This window comes from Lagopus muta, chromosome 6 (assembly GCF_023343835.1).
Source record: "Lagopus muta isolate bLagMut1 chromosome 6, bLagMut1 primary, whole genome shotgun sequence".
NCBI lineage: Eukaryota > Metazoa > Chordata > Aves > Galliformes > Phasianidae > Lagopus > Lagopus muta.
In genome coordinates, this window is record NC_064438.1 from 50,516,132 (window position 1) to 50,533,565 (window position 17,434).

The following is a 17,434-nucleotide window of genomic DNA, read 5'->3' on the forward strand; positions in this document are numbered from 1 at the left end:
TGAGGAAAGTCTTCTTTCTTGGGTTTTTATGGAGTGCATCAGATAGGTTATAAATAAAGTCAGTTTACTGGCTGATCGATAATGAAATCAGGCTGCAAATAACATGCCATCTTTCTTTTGGATTTAAATGACCTGTTTTGTGATTCCTTGTCTAGGGGAGAAAAATGAAAGTTACTAAGTACTTTGCTTGGCCCATGTTTTGTCCCATTATCTTTTCGGTAGAATGCCCCATTGAGGTCAGTAAGGATTTCTGAGTTAAAAACTGATGGTGTGATAGGCTCTATTTTTATTTGTTTCAGTTGATTACCCAGTGAGGGTAGCATCATTTATCCAAGATGACGGTGTCAGAATTGAAGGATTGTTTCATTCTGGAAAACATAGTGTATAGTATGGGCAATCTACCAGTGCTGCTTTATTTTGTCCAAAGTGATTGTTTGAAACATAGCTGTCTCCCTTGTGTTTGCTCACACAGTCCTAGTATGAATATTTCACAGAGACAGGGAACCACTCAGGGCTTTTAGAAACAAGCCAAACAAATCTAGTGTCTTTTAATTCTTTTTTTTTTTCTAGATCACTTTGTGTAATACCTCTTAATCTTCCTGTAGACTGGGTTGACTCTTGCTGCTTCAGCATTATGTAGAGCAGCCTGGCAACACCAGAAGGAATAGGCCATGTGCTCTTCCTGGGGCTTCCTAGTTTGTAACAAAGCTGGGAATGAAAATTCTGGAGAAGCAGAGAGGGAATGGGTGGCAAGATGTAGGGAATAAGGAGCATGATGGGATAAGAGCTTGAGATCATGGGCTGGTACATAGGAACAAGGAGAGGAGATGTGTTTTAAGATTAGACATACCATGTAAAGACAACAGAGTCAGAGAGGAGAGGGAGAAGCTTAGTTTGTTTCCCCTCCCTGCTCTAGCTACTGCTCTCTTCATTTTTTTTAATCTCCATTTTTCCCCATCTTCCCCCTCAGGTGAAACTCCCAGTTTTCTGTTCCCATCACCTGACAGATTCTTGACCTAAGAGTTCTGTTACCGAATTTTAGACTGACAAGTGTGGCAGCCTGCTCAAGATGTGGCAGCCTCCTTTCAAACCAGCACACAAAACTCTTGACAGAAGTGAAAAATTTGAGCAAACTCCTTAGATGAATAGGAAGCCTCATGTTGGTGGGAAATGCTTTTGCAAGAAAACTGTTGGAAATGAACAATAGAGAATCAAAACCCAATATTTCTAAATGTGTACAACTTATGAAATGAAATACCTTGTCGTATTTCTCTCATGCTTTGAAAACAAAAAGAGATGAGGAGGTCTGTTTCTTATGAAATGTATGAGGAGTCTCAATATATTTCATAACCGAATACTGTCCTCTGTTCTCTCTTGTCTTAATGAGGCAAATATGAAACCTGCTTTGTTACCATGACTGGACTTTCTTCATCATGCATGCATGTAACTTCTGGGAGTGGTGCATATGTGCAGGACCGTATGATTAGAAACATAACTTGTGTAGGGGATGAAAAGAGTCTGTGCCTGTGTGTGCAGGTGTGGTACAGCAGCAGCAGGTTGGAAGGCCTGTAGTCTCGTCTACCCACCAGTCTCATTAGAGAGAAGCTATTTGCCACTGGCCAAGTCTGTCTTGGTTGGCAGTTCTGGTTATTTATAGTAAAAAGCCCAAGTCATTTATGCATTAAGGCAAACGCCAGCTCTGCTCACTGAAGTACTTTTGGTGTTTTTCCCCCTTGTAAGTAGGCATGTTAATGCTTGCAGTTATACCTTTCCATTTAAATATTCATTTCAAAAGGTGTGTGTCAATTGTTTTATAATAAACTGCCAAAAAAGGGGGTCTAAGCTTGCTTGCCTCCATCAGGAATTTCCACCCATAGGTTGGCCTGTGTTCCCCACCCCTTGGCTGTGGCCATGAATTCTAATGAACGCTGGCGTAGCTTATATAATGGCATGGCTCACTGGTAGCCTTACAGAGAGGGATGAGAAGAAAGCGTTGCTGTTTGTCTGGAGCTCTGCAATCAAGAAAAGCTGCATTTCTTGTTTGATTTCATAACTTGGAGTTCAGTCACCACTCATAAGGGAAGTGTCCCTCTGAGTTACTGCTCCCCCATTATAAGTTGAAACCTGCACTGTAGAACAGACACTATTAAAAGAAGGGGTTTGCTGCTTTCTTCACTGTTCGGAGCTGCTGCTGCTTTTTTATTTTGTTTTTCAGATAGGTTATTGTTGCTGGTTTTTTTCCGCACTAGACCTATCTCATGTGTGGGTACGTGTGATGCTGAATAAGATAAGGACTCTAAAGTTGTGGGGCTTTTTTTCTTGAAGGAAAAATGGTTTTGGTTGTTTCCTTCTGCATCACTGTTCAACCATAGGATGTGAAGGAAGCCTGAGATTTTTCTTAGCAGTCCTCTGACAAAAGTTGCCTCTTCATGGACTGCTGGGTACCTTCTGTTCCCATCCCTGCACTAGTGAGCTCAGAAGAGGAACAAAAGCTAGTCAGGCTTCAAACCCCTATTAGTTCACTTTGTGACTTAAGTGTATGCTTCTCTTTCAAATCTGTTTTTTGGCCTGTAATTTGAAAAGCTGTAGTGTTTGGGAAGGAGAGAGGGATTGCGAGCAGCGGAGTATTGTTTGTGTTTGCTTTGTTTGGAAAAACAAACAGAAGGCCTTTAATACTTTGAATATAGCATCCTTGAATAATGCAACCTTTTCTGTCCGAAGCCATTCTCAGTGCAGGATAGAAATAGCCGCTACCTTTCTGTTTTATGCTTTAAAAATGTTCTCTCTGCTGTGCGAGACCAGTAGCTAACTTAGGTTTGTTCCCCAGCATTGCATCCATATTTACATAATACAGCAGACTATACGAGTTAAACTTTTTACAAGCACAGCCCATCCAAGTCAGGACAGGTTACTTTCTTCTGTTGTGCCTATCGTCTGTATCCCTACTTAGTCAGTCTTACACACCTATCCGGGATAAAAACTGTTATGAACACCAACACATAGAGCTTTTTGTACTTCGCCTGTAAGAGGTTTTTTATTTAAGAACTGTTAGTGACTGCTAAGATTGTTATTACTTTTATTTAATCACTACAGTGCTGCCACTGGCTGCAGGATGGCTAGTTTATTCGGTACAATGAAGATGCTTAACTTAATTATGTTGTCTAAATATTCTTCCTTTTGGGGGATATAATCTTTGATGTGGAGAATGCAAAAGATGTGTTCTAAATGTGTCTTTTTTTCCTCCCCTGTGTAGCTTCACTTAGAACAGTCCTGAATAAATCTGAGGTGAAGTTGAGCTTTTATGAAATCTGGGTGGTTTTGTGGCTCTTGCATCACTGTTGCCTTTTGTTCCGCTTTTTAAGCTCATTTGTCTAATGGAAATCTGACATCTGTAGAGTCTGCAGTACTGAGCACATTATGTAAACTGAAGAGATTCACGACTAAGAGAATGTTAACTCAGAGACAATCTCTATTTCTTTTTTAATATAGTTTAGAATTGCATCACTCTACTGCATCTGACTGCATTATATTAATCTTAAAGGCTACGTGTTATTTGGTAGAATGTACTCCCATGAGTACAGGTATAGGCCTGGTGTAGTCTGGCTTTTGAACCTATCCTCTGATCTCTCTCCTTGGTCTTCTACTTTGGGCAGCGTGTTATGAAGTTAAGAAACTTGCCATGCTGGTTTCCTCCATTCATTCCTCAAGTTTGTTGAAGACATCAGGGATGCTAGCTATTGCCAAATGTAGCAGCATGCATTTGTGAAGTTTTGGCAGGGAGTCCCAGCTTATGGGGGATAATGAAACCATTAGGAGTTTTACTGCTGTCCCTTCTTACAGAGAAAGCTGCTTTTAAATAATCAATCTGATTGTTAGAAAGTCGAAACAACTGAGTTTATTGCTAACGGCTGCTTCTTAAAGCACAGTGCTCAGGAGTGAATGTGATTAGCCTATTCTATGAACCTCAGGCAGAATTCTATGATTCTATGCACTTGCCCATTTATCTCCTCCACGTGTCTTAACTTATTCCAGAAAGTTACTGGACAAACTACTAGCTCCAGCCAAGCGATTCCAGAACTGTACTGTCCAGCTTCTCAAAAACGAGCTGTGGAAACTGTCCATATTTCTATTCTCCCTTCCCGGAGCATTAGTGATACACGTACTTAAGTACAGAAGGCAGGGTAAACATGATGCCAAGCCAGCTGCTTTGTATGATTGCTTTTTTGTGTGGGTTTTTTTTGTTTGTTTGTTTGTTTTTAGAAAGAGGCTGTAGTTGTTAATGGGCACCTCGAGGAGGGCTCATAAAGTCTTACAGGTGACTGCTGTTTTTCTGTCCTGGCTGAAAGAACAGTGTTCTTTTCAGTATCTCTGGTGATGGGGCAATAGAGTAGGCTTCAGTGCAGGCTTCTAAATGTGCTTTGAATTCTCTTGCAAACGGCTGTCTGCTGATTGCAAGAGATGTTAACAGTAATTAGTCTGAGTAACCCTTATCGTGGCTCAGTACGCATTCAGGCCTTTTATCTATATTGCTGCTCAGGGATTTTGCCAAAATCTAAAAAGCTTAGATCACAGTAAGGAAACAGGTATTCAGCAGGGTCTGCTTCCACTGAAGCATGATGCACTGAGCTGCTGGCTGTTTGTTAAACTTCCTTTGCAGGCTTGTAGCAGCCGTCTGCACTACTGAAGGAGTAAAATTTTGAAATCAATAATGCATGACTTGGCTTCTAATAATACAGCACAAACAAACTATTAGTTAAACAGCTGGCTTCTAGCTCTAAATGTGTAATCGGAGTTAATTGAATCCTTGCTATTTTATTTAATCATTAGTAACTACATAATAAACTCAGGAGGTGATTAGCAGGAACACTAAATGCATTTCTCATATCTCTTGTCTGAGAAAATGAAGGTCTATTTTCTAAGCTTTAATCCAGGCTGATATCAGTCCAGCTATATAACAGTAGGTTCTGATCAATGTGTGATAAGTCAGTATATATCAGTGAGTTAGTTGAGACTTCCTGACCACTCTGAAATTGGGGAGCTGATGCCAACAGGACTTGTACTCAAATGGCTTTTGCAGCTAGCAGACTTTTCTTCTGAAGGCATTGTAGTTGGATGAGTGGTCACTGAACTAAAATGTCTATTTTGGAAGCCTTAGCTGTAAAATGCTATTAAATTTAAACAAGCGTACTTAAATATCTCCTTGAAGGGCACTAACTTAGAAATATTGACAAGTGATACTGATTTATCTCAGAGTCTACGCTACTTTGGAGTTAAAGCTAAAATATAACACAGTTGAGTTTGACCTGGAAATGGCCTTAAAGACGCATCTTGTGGCATGTAATAGATAAAGCGTGTTAGATCAGCTGCTAAGGCTGCTGTCTTAAATGACTCTTCATTTCCTCTTTTAAAAAATATATTGTCTTTCATGAGTCCCCTATATAAGAAATAGTTTTGAAGATACCGCTGTAAGTATGAGGTGCTACAAATGTACTTTAATGTTATGTCTTCAGTATTATACTGAAAAGGCCACTTCTCTTTTGCAGTAAACTGGGAAACAGTATGGAGAGCCAATACCAAAAAGAAATTTCGAGTTCATACCAATATGAACAGGAACGTGGCGCTTCTGCGAATATTCCCAGGAATAACTGCTGCTGCTGTGAGTGCCACCAGGGAGGTTTGGAAGTGGATGAAATGGTGCTCAAATACTTGATTAGTAAGCTAAGTGGGGATGCTATGCAGTTGTAGCAGTGGTTGGGTTCTAGAAGGAAGGGAAATAATCTGTTTTCTGATAAACATTTTCTGTAACATCAGAGCATTCAAAGACTATTTTCATGGGCTACAGTCTATTAGTAAAACCTTTCAGAGTATCTTTTATCTAAACTTTCTGGGCTCTGAAACTTAAAATTAATTTCTTATAAGGGCTCATAAATGAATAGATGAAGTGTGCTTTTCTGGAGAATCATAAGCTTCAGTGATGGTGGAAATGTTTCTTGCTGCATATTAGGGCACACTAATACATACCTTGCCAAAGAATACATGATTGTGGAGGTGAGTGTGATTTCTTCCACAGCTCATACTTGCTTTTCAAGGTTCATTTCATCTCATACTGGTGGTTAGCATGATTCTCAGCACTCATACAGAGCTCAAGATGAGGAGTAGGATTTTCCTGTTCTGAGCCTTTAAAAATTGTTCTACAGAACTATGGGTTTAGGTGAATTTGTCTTTAAATTTTTGTTTAGTACCACTTCCATTAAATTGATGGGTCTTTCATGAGTGTTGCCAATTGAAATTGAATCCAGTAGTTTAAGAAGCACTCCTCAGTTATATTACCATTCTTTTTAGGTGAATTTGAACAGATGGAAAGGCAGAGAGGTGGTATATTTGCAATAAAACTCCAACAGAATAGCTAGTCTCACAGGGACTCACAGTGTATTGTGTTTAGCATATGTGATCAGCGAGGAAACGTTTAGATTGTATAAAATATATTTTTCTAGGAACAAAAATTAGCAAGGCATTTTCTTAGAAGGAGGCACGATAGCTATCATGTTAACAGCAGTCCCAGAAAGATTTTGAACCTGCATTAAATCAATTGCTTTTTGAGTTAAAAACAAAACAAAACCTCCATGCCTCAGTAGAGTATTCTTTCCTGAAAGGTGAGACACTCCTTCTCTTAGTTAGGCATATACTCGTTTGCAGAACTTTGCTAAAATGAAAAATCTGGGCAGTGGTGGGAGTTCTAGATTGAAATAATTCTGTATTTATTTTGTAAGTGCAAATCTACCCTTTTGTTCCACCGTGGTTCAACGTTATAGCCCGTTAATGGCCCTTAAACAATAGCATCCTTTCTCACACTGAGGTCACAATCGTGGAAAATAGTTTATTTTAAAATCTATCCCTGTAGGAATTTGAAAGGAAAATAAGAATTTGGAATGCACATTTTTTTAACGTTTTTCTTCAGTCCTTGTTATTGCAGACGAGGAGTACAGAAGGGCATGAGAAGACTTAGGCATGACAGCCTATAAGACTGTACCAGGAAAAGCCTACTTTTTATAACAGCCATGTAAGAAAATCTTAATGTGATGTAAACACAGCCTTCATCTCTCTTTGCTGTCTTGTTTTTAAACAGGTGAAAGCATTTCTCCAGCCTCCAATCGAAGGCATTGTACTTGAAACTTATGGAAGTGGCAATGCCCCAAATAGCAGAGAAGACTTGCTAGAAGAACTTAAGAGAGCAACTGAACGAAAAGTAGTGATTCTAAACTGCACCCAGTGCTTGCGAGGGTCTGTTAAAACAGTCTATGCAACAGGGCAGGTGAGGGTTGTGCAATGATTTCAGATTCTACTTCTGTGTAAAAGACATTTTGCTGATATAAACATGATTTATGCGTCTAGTAGTGCCGATGTATGAAGCCAGATTTGTTACACTGTGAAGATACTGCTCGTAATATAACCATATTAGAAAAATATTAAGCTGTAAGCGTGTAAATATATATCTAAGAACACAGTCCTGTTACTCTTAGCCTGAATGGTCTACGTATTCACCTCAAATCCCAAATCACTGACTACTTTCTCCTGTCATGAGCAGCACTCCAGGATACCTTACATTAGATTATTAGTGTCTGTCCCCAGGGCATTCCCTGAGCTAGAATCTAGCTTGTGGATCAGATGATCAAATAGAGTAATACTTGATAGGCCTGTGATTACTTAGTCACAACGTAAGAACAGCAGGAAAGCATGCAAATCCAAGCAGTATTCTAAATAATGAGTGTTTATTTGACTGGAAGTGCAACTGTATTCAGCGGGAAGGGGAACAATGTGTAAGGAAGCATATGTCTTGCAGAGTGGAAATCAGTTGTATTTAAGCTGTCGATGCTCTTACTATTCAGGGCATTTTCTAGTGAGTTTCTTAATTGTGTGTTAAGATATGACATCACTGAGATTAATAAGAGCTCAAAGTTCTATGAGAGTATGTGATACATATGGTGGTGTGAAGGAAGCTGGTTTAGCTGGCCTTTATAACAGCCAGCCATTATGTATCCAGGAGGCACTGCTGTAGGGTGATGCACAGCCCTGTTTCAGGCACCTGCTTTAGTTGGTAGTAGTCACCTGTCCAGCAGAGCGTATCCACTGACTACTCTCATCATTGGTTGCTCTTGACATGACTGTAAGGCAAGCCTAGGTCCTCTGAACTGATGTTGAAACCTGCCTATTTTAACATTGGTTTTGGCACAGCTCTAGGTTATATTTGCTTTAAGAATAAAGTCTGTTTTGAGCAGAAAGAAAAGCAATTGTCAGGGGTTTTTATTTTCACCTTTTTGGTATTCTAACTTCATATACTGTGATATGAGCAGTTCTTTGGGTGTTAGTAGAATTTTAGCGAAGTTAAGGAGGAATGTTTTGAAAGTATAAACTTTAGGAGAGATCTCATGCTTTGTAGCAACTATGATAGAATCATTAAGGTTGGAAAAGACCACAGAGATCATATAGTCCCACCATGCCCGCTAACCATGTCGCTCCATGTCAGGCTTTTTACGTTCTAATCCTGACTGTTGGTTTGTTTAATTGAGAGGTTCTACTCATGTCACTAGCATTTGTCTTACCAAACATGTAGGGCCGTGCAGAAATGTGTTCACGTCTGGTATCCATCTTTTACACTGAACATTTAATACGTTGCTTCAGCACCCATTGATGGAGGCTGTCCTGTTTTCTTGTCATCTTTCAAAATGCTGCTGAGCAAGCCAAATCCTACAGAATTACTTAATGCTTGCTTTTTTCATTGCCTTTTCTTTTTCATGAGAAACTGTTTACTGGAGGAAGTATCGTGGGTGAATGCTGGAAACGAACAATAATACATATATTTTTTTCTTTAAATATAGCCTTTCACAGGTCTTTGCATGTGGCTAGGCTGTTTTTTACTCATCTAGTGTGTAAGCTGAGTCGTTGGTTTTATTTAATGAACTGAATGCCTGGCTTCTGAACCATCTGCAAAGCAGAAACTTATAATTGAGGAGACTTAAGGTATAGGAAGGAAGCCCTTCATCCTCCTTCCTAAGCCTACTGAAAAAGCACTAACTGTTATTCGGTTAGCTCTCCAGAACAGAGAGTATTTCTCATCTTCTTTATATTTGTTTTTTTCCATATGACTTTCATGTTGGTCTGGGGCTCTCAGAGATGTTAATATGCTGATCAAGTCTCTGAAATATTAGTTAAGTCACAAGTTCCAAAGATGAAGTTTATACACAAGGCACTTAAAAGTAGATCAGTGTAAAGAAGCTACTGCAAGATGTTCAGCTGTGAGGCATCATGTAATGGCAAAGCTAATGGCCTATAGTTTATAGAAACCTGAATGTTTGCCCATGTACAATTTACTGATGGGATCAGAAATCTTCTTTATCTCTTATATACTTATGAAGCTTGCTAACCACAGTAAAGATGCTTGAGCTTCTTACTCTGGTTCAGTCGCTGGTGTGCTTTTATTAACTACCAGCAAGATAAATTTAAAATGTTAGGCCATCTTTTTCAGTTGTTCTCATCACAACTGCGTAGATTACACATTTTAGTTGCATGTTCTAAATCACACAATGCTCGTGCAGCCTGAAAGGATTTGAAAGCACTCCTGCTGTGAGCACACTGTAATGCTGGAACTCATCCAAAGATATGCCCCATAAAAGAACGGTAAATATGTCAGAGTAAGAGCAGCCTACTTGGCAGTGTTCACAACGCCACTGGGTTAAAATGGAGTAACTGCAGCTTTTTAGTAAAAGTAATCTGACAACTCTGCGGATAGCCGATGCAAAGCAGTGACCTTCCCATCTGAGCACAGTCAGTGACCGTGGCAAGGCTGAATTCTTCAGTGTTGCTGTGTGAAAAGGAACGTAAAGTATAAGCCAGCTTTATTCAGCTGGCTCTAGTATTTGCCCAGTATTTGATAGCTAAGATTACAGAAATCATAGTGGCAGTGGGAGTAAAAGTGCGGAGGCATGGCTGCATGCTGTATTCTGTATTGCTGCACATTCATGTCCGTCTTCTGTACACACAGATATTTCTGCATGCTATGCTAATATTATTTCTTTTCCTTCAGACTCTCGCTGATGTTGGAGTAATTCCTGGGTGTGATATGACACCAGAGGCAGCCTTAACTAAACTGTCATACGCGCTCAGCAAGAGTGAGCTTAGCTGGGAGGAGAAGAGACAGGTAAATATTTCAGTGTGACCTTGAAGGGCTTTAACTTTCTCATCTACTGTGCTAACTTCTGCTCAGCTGTATGCTTTGAGATTCTCCCTTCCATTTAAAAACAATTGGTTCCAGAGCCATAATGTGAACGTCATGTTGGTTTTTTTTCTTATAGAAAATACTCTTAGGCAAAGAAATGTATGTAGATTGGGGAAGAAAAGAATTATCTGCATAAATCAGTTGAAGGCTATGGCCAAGCCATAAAAATGCAGTAGTCTGCGTTAGAGATTTCCATACAAAAGAATATGTGTGGAAATTAATAAGGGAGGCAGAATCCTAACTCTCCTGATGTCAGCAAAGATCGTGTCATTGATATTAGTGGTAAAGCTAATTTTAAAAATGAATGGTATGTACAGCCTCTTCCTTTACAGTACTACTTCTGTGAGCTTTAGGGATGCATTTTATAAATACATCAACAGTAGAGATCATTTTAAGAACCAATCATAATGTATTTAAAAATCTTAGCCCCTTTAACATAGCTCTTTCTGTCCATCGTTGTTTAATTATGGCCTTTTCCCCTAAATGATAAAGTTCCTTTATACAAGGAACACAGAGCTGTGAATTAGGTGGGGGGAGCAGCAGACTACAGGAATGCATGTGTTTCTGTGCCTGCATGCAGTGAAACCAAAATCATGACACTTTGGGAGATGACATCACAATGAGTCACTCTCTTGTCTTCAGCACTGAGTGCACGTGTATATCTAATGATATTGGTGGTTTGGTTTTTTTTTAAACTAAAATTGAAAGAAATTTGACCTTGATTTCATGCTCAGTAGGAGCTCTGAGACAAGCATGTTAGGGTACCTGTGACCATAAGTGGGTGACTGGAAGTACCACGAACTGTACTTGGAAATACTTCCAGTTTCAGAGCTTTGTGTTGTTTGCTGAAGTCCTTACTCTGAAAAACAAGAGGAGGAGAGGCTGTGGTTTTTTTTCAGTGAGGATGGCAAGAACATGCTCTGTGCAACAACATGCTAAACAGGCAGCATGACGTTGCAAGTTGTGGTACTGCATGTGTTTGTGTATATACACTTCAGAAACCCAGGCTCTTTACTGATGCCCCCCTGGTAGACTCACTGACCCCTGGAATACACGTATACTAGCCTCTTTCTTAATGTAGACTTTAATCTTCTTGCACAGAGGATCATTTGACCTGGAACCGGAGAAACTTTCCGGCTGACATCCTGCCTAGGTGTATGGGTTAAAACTTAATTTGAGATCCAGTTTGCCAAGGCGAGATAGCTGAATTATTCAGGTGAGGACTTGGTGATACTACGTTTTAGGTACCACTGGCGCATGGTATTCCTGCATCATCTGTAACGTGTTACATGGTGTTATGAGGTAGTGCTGCCAGCTCCCTTACACGACTTGAAAAATAAATAACTTTTGCAGTTTCTCTGAGTTAAGCAGGACCGGTTTCCTCATTTGTCTCACTGTACAGACTCACAAACAGTTGTGTTGGCACAACTAAGGGAGCAACATGCTACGTTGCCTGGGCAGGAATGAGTGGTAGAGATCAGGAGAAGAAGAAAGCCTGGAAATATGTTGTCTGTGGCAATATCCTCAGCTAAGCATATCCCCAAACAATGGTCTCCCAAGAGACAGAAGCTCTCCTGAAGCTGGAGTGGTTATTTTAGGATTCTCTTTCAACATGAAGAAACAAGGAATGTGCCCCTAGATACATGCAAATGGCTGCACAGCTGGTAGGTCTGAGTAAGGCACACAGGATTTTTGCATTGGATGCTTTTAGCATCGGTGCCAATTGCTAGGGTTACTTGTGCAAAGTAATGATCTCAACCTGTCAAACTCTAAAAGAGTGCCAAAGCAATTGGTATCATCCGAGTGAGTTACATGTACATGGGACTCTTCCAGCAGACAGCTATAGTGTTGTCAGCGCTTGGGAGCTTTTTTTGTAATAAAGGGCATGCCTAGACATAAGTGAACCTGGGGCATTCCTCCTTCCAACATCACATCTGTTTTTGCAAACTTTCACAATCCTGCTTTTTAAAATTCTAATTGAAGCGACTACGTGCTTTGTAGCTGCATCAGCAGCCCGGAGTGAAAGGGTGCCAATATGTAAAATTGTGAATGGCTTCTCTCCTTGTTCTCCAGATTTCATAGAGCCTGCTTTTCACAGCATTTTTGTTTCTTTATTGTCATGTTCCAGCAATTTCTACACGTGATTTGGCTGTCCATTTTTGTTGTCTCCTGTTTTTTTCCTGCTTGTATCAGATGCTCTCACACTGCATACTATTCACACCTGCTTTGTGATTAAGTAATGAGCACTATGACAGAAGCTCTGCATTCAAAACTGGTTCTATGGCCAAAAATGTTAACAAAATCGGGGCTACTGGAGCTGTTTGAAAATCAGTTGGAATAGATGACTTCCACAGGCAGCACTGGGCTTTGTTTTGAGGCCTAAGCACAGTCTGTGTAGGAGTACCGGGTGTTGGGAATGCTGGCAAAAGGCTATATTTCAAAATATTCTGGTCTTCCGCCTTGCTCTGCTAATTACTCAATATCTTTGTGTTTTTAAGTAGGCTGCAGCATACTCCATTAGGGAACTTCTGTCTGCATATTCTAAAAATGGAGGTGTTTTGCTATGTGCTTAGTTTGGTTTTTTGCTTTGGAAGAAAGTTTTATTTGCCTGTCCCTTCCCTTCCCCCCCCCCCCCCCCCCCCCCCCCCCCCGGCTCTTTTTAAACTTGCAATCTTCATGGGACAGTAACAATTTATTTAATCTTCTGTCTGCGTTCAATTACTTTCCATAATTCCTCCAAACAATTTTCTTAGCTGATCCTAAGGTTATTTTATTAGACTACTACCATATTTTCCTTTGCTAACAAAGGGTTTGATTGCTTGCTTTTCAGATGCTGAGTGAGAATCTAAGAGGAGAAATGACTGTTGTACCCACAGGAGCCAAGATCTCTCTCAGAGATAGCAAGTTTATTCAAGTGATTGCCAGATCTCTAAGTATCAGCTGCAAGGAGGTATATCTTTAAATATTTAAACCCAAACTCATGTAAATCTATAAACTCAGTTAAATGAACCTAGTTTAAAGCTGAAAGAAAAATGGAACACTGAAACTTTTAGATTATTTTTTCAGTGCCAAGTGCCCCAGCTAACCAGCTGGGGTGGAGAGAAAGGACACAATGACAAGCAGGGCATTAAAATGGTTTTAATTAAAAACACATTAAATTTGCTGTTTTGTTAGTTGTTGTTGTTTTTTTTCTTTCTTTGTAGCCCCATCTTGACTTTATTTTCTTGGCTGCCTGGCTACAATAACAAGCCTCAGACAGTTGCTGTAATTCAGGGTATCAATGATATGAAAAAGTGCTGTGTGTTTTTGTGGTCAAATGTATTGACAGTTTGGAGCAAGCCAAATAATAAGGGGTATAACAGCTTAATTGTGCATGCAGTCATAGAAGGATGATACTGAGGAAGCATTACACAAGTATAATTTGTGGTTTTTAATATTAGTCTCAATTGGAAAATCAGAAACTATAGTACTGGTTCTTAGATACAAGCGTTTGCTTTCCTCTTGACATGTTTTGAGGGAAGATGAGATTTTTAATAGCTATACGGATACTGAATTTATTTAGTTCTTTACTATGAGAAATGGGAGGTTTGGAAGTACAGATTACACAAATATCTGAGGACTCACATGACTGAAGTTGATTCATTCTTGACGAGAATAAATGATAATGATCTCCTCTAACTCCTACCAGCCCTGTTTCTCTTACTGTACTGATGTGTAACTGTGGCAGGGCAGAGATGGTAATTAGTATGTGCACTTTAAATGGTATATATAGATACCAGGTAATTGTAGTGTTGCTAGGGAGGAATATAAATCATGGATGGGAGAGATACAAAATGTAAAGTAAACATGAGACTTCTTTCCTTCCAAGAACAAAATGCTACCATTTTAAAATATCCAGATGACTAATTTGAAAACTTTACATGAAAGCGTAAGGGCAGAGTTTTTATGGCTTAGATTTTGATCACATTACAGGCAAGGCTGATATTAAATGTTTGTTTTTATTTGGTTCTCAGGAATTAGAAGCTGTAAGAGATGCATTAATTCCACCTTTGGCTTGTGCTGCAGCTAAACTGGGTGACATAGACGCACTGAGAGCCATAGCAGAAATGGTAATGTGAAATTCACAGTTTGTGAATAAGTATTCAAGTAGAGCTTGAATATAGGAATATTGTACATGATAGGAGGAAGCTAATATGCTCTCTGGGAAGCAACGATATAGGTCTTAAAATCAAGGTGCTTTGACTAATAGAACTAGTTTCTAGGCACTTCAGACTTTGCCTTCAAAACTGGTGTGTTCTTTCCTCTATCTGGTTCTCAGCTGCTTTCATTTTCTTTTGAACTGCAAAAATACAGGTAGATTAATATGCAAGTTCTTATCTGCTAACTTTGGAACGCTTTAAAATGATTTGTGCTGCCTTCTTTCATTTAACTCTCTTTATGCATATTCATAGTATCCAGCTTTTGGATGTAAATCTGTCATGATTTAAAAAAAAAAAAAAAAAAAAAAAGAACTTGGAAATTATATTTAAGTGAAATGCAGTGCAGTGTTAAATCAGGATTTTGGCTCTCCCCATAGCTCTAGCTTGGATTATACTTGAAAAAAGAAATACCTATTACCCTGTATCATTTTCTACACCTCTTTCTTTTAATTTTCCTTGTTCTAACTCTAGTCTAGAGACTTTGATAATGGGTCTAGAAAAAGGATAAATGTATCTTGAAAATAACAATAAACGTAGACAAAATTAGGAGACTCTAGGCACAAAGCTGCTATGTGATGTAGAGCAGCAAAAAGCCTATCTGAGGGGACTGGAATGAGAAAAGGATAGTGAAATAAATACCTGTACTGGTGCTAGAAATATCACTATGAGATAAACTTGTAAGCTTAATATTTTGGCGGTGCAGCTTGTCGTGGTTTGCTGTACCAACAATTTAATGTGCAGCCAATACCTTTTTAGCATGTGAAAGACCTGTCCTTTTGTAGGGTGGAAACCTAAGCTGTGAAGACTATGATGGCCGAACTCCACTTCATATTGCAGCCTCTGAAGGGCATTTACCATTAGTTGAGTATTTGTTAACATCTGGTGCAACTGTTTACGCTAGAGACAGATACGGATCTACCCCACTGATGAATGCGATCAAGTTCAGGTAACAGTTTCTATACCACTTTGTGTTAAGCTTATAAACATTACATCAATTTGAATGTTAAAGTCCATCCCTATTTTTTTGGCCTTGTGTTTTCTCAGCGATCATGCGTAAATGACAGCAGTGAAAATAACACAAAACAGCTTTGTTTCAAAGGATGTGACTAGCCTAAATTAAAACTATTTTTGAAATAACAGAAAATTAAAGCAAAAAGCTTTGTACGCATGTAGAATTTTAGCATAAGGTGACTTATTGCTGCCTTCTTGCCAAGGCTTTGTCCGTAATTTCAGGTCTCCACTTTCTGCTATGAGGCTTCTTTATAAAACAGAGCCAAACTCATTTTGACTGTCAGAAGTGTGAACGCAGGACCCTGGGCAGTTTGTTTTCTTTCTGCCCTCCCCTTTCTCATCAAGACCAGACTGTTTCAATTGGCACAAAATGTACTGGTAGGTTGTCATGTTTTAGTCTTTCCTTTTCACCTGTGATTGCTTGAGTCTCTTGCTGGGTGACTTTTTTGTTATATATATTTTTTTCTCTCTTCCACCCACTCGTAATAATATGAGATGTCTGTGTGGCTCTGCCTGCTTTGTGGATTTCCTCTTCCTGTTGTTCTGAACGTCTGTAGTTCTTGAATGATAGTCATGGACAAGTGATGTACTGGTCTTTTCCATGTTGCATGCTCTTAAGGGACGGCCATGACATAGTGTGTAAAAGTCATCAGTTAGGAGACGTTTAATTTTAAAATAGTTGTTTTTTTTATAGCCTGGGGATTCATAGAGCCACTGGTCTTCCAACGTGTTAGAAGCTGCATGCCCTAATCTCTTGTTTCTTTGATCCACTTTCAGCTCCTTATCTCATATTCAGTCTGTATGATGGCAGGAGAGAAGCTATTTTACATAAAGGAGCTTGGAGTGGTAGAACTGTAATGGTCTTCACGGGTGTCTGTCCCCAGATATTCCTACAGCTTTCTCACGTTGACAAGTTCACCTGGTCTTTCAGGCTGGAGACTGCTCCCTGGCAGGTCTAACAGCCATGTTTTTGCATTGGCTACAGAAGTAACTTTTTTGCCTGTCTCAACCACCAGATGCAAGAAAACTCAACAGGCCCTGTTAACTTGAGATTTTAAGTCCTGTTTGGCCCCACTGTGCTACTGCCATACCTGCTGCATGATCCCCTACGGATTCATAAGTTGCTGCTTAGTCTTATGAATATATGAGCTCTTCAGTGGCAAACCCTTGAAGTCTTAAAGCAAAAACAAGCCCAACAGCAAATCAAACAAATAACCTCATAGCTGAATAGAAGTGGCTCTAGTCCAATGTGAGAAAATGCTAAAACGTTAGATACCATTAGATGTTCCTGCAAATCAGGCACCTACTTTTTTTTTTTACCGCACCCAACTACCGCCTGAGGAATTTCACATGAGCTTGTTGTTTGGATTCTTTAGCATTGCCACTCCTATATTAAGACTCCTGCTATGACTCTTAAGCTCTTTAAAACTGCACACACATTTTGATATTGGGAACTGTAAAAGGAAACTGAACCATAACCATTTTCAGTTTCTCTTTTTGTTTCAACTGCTGTAATGAGAGGAAGAGTTGACTTGGAAGTAATTTCATAATTTTGTGTTTATGATCTCCTGTGTACTCACACTGCGTTTTGCTCTGATAAGCCTGCAAGAAGATGGGCAAAGATCAGACAGCTTTATGTGTGTGTAATTAGATACCCACTAAAAAGATTTGAGCTACAGAAATATTTAAATTCTGTTTATTAAATGGTTGCGTGCTGAAAGTGAAGATTATCCTGATGCAATGTACTGTGTGCAGAAAGGGAAGGGGGAGAACCAACTTTAATGAGCAGTCAGTGCTTTATAATGTTTCATATTGTAACTTTCTCAATTTTACTGAATATTGCATCAGCTTAATCCCATTTTCTGAGAATTAATATTTGCTTAATTGGAATATAATTGCAGTACAGAATCCGCTCATCTTAAAAGCAGCTTTCCTTCAGTTTTCTATGTCA

At 39.4% G+C, this 17,434-nt stretch overlaps 1 protein-coding gene across 2 annotated transcripts in view; it reads left to right on the plus strand.

Moving 5' to 3' along the window:
- The window catches only part of ASPG (asparaginase), a 48,084-nt gene that overhangs the window by 19,566 nt on the left and 11,084 nt on the right, over positions 1 to 17,434 (plus strand). For both annotated transcript variants that reach the window (XM_048949087.1, XM_048949086.1), the window contains exons 7-12: positions 5,544 to 5,656; positions 7,127 to 7,312; positions 10,082 to 10,195; positions 13,104 to 13,223; positions 14,287 to 14,382; positions 15,255 to 15,418. In XM_048949087.1, coding sequence (XP_048805044.1) covers positions 5,544 to 5,656; positions 7,127 to 7,312; positions 10,082 to 10,195; positions 13,104 to 13,223; positions 14,287 to 14,382; positions 15,255 to 15,418 — 793 coding nt within the window. The remainder of the gene's footprint in view (positions 1 to 5,543; positions 5,657 to 7,126; positions 7,313 to 10,081; positions 10,196 to 13,103; positions 13,224 to 14,286; positions 14,383 to 15,254; positions 15,419 to 17,434) is intronic.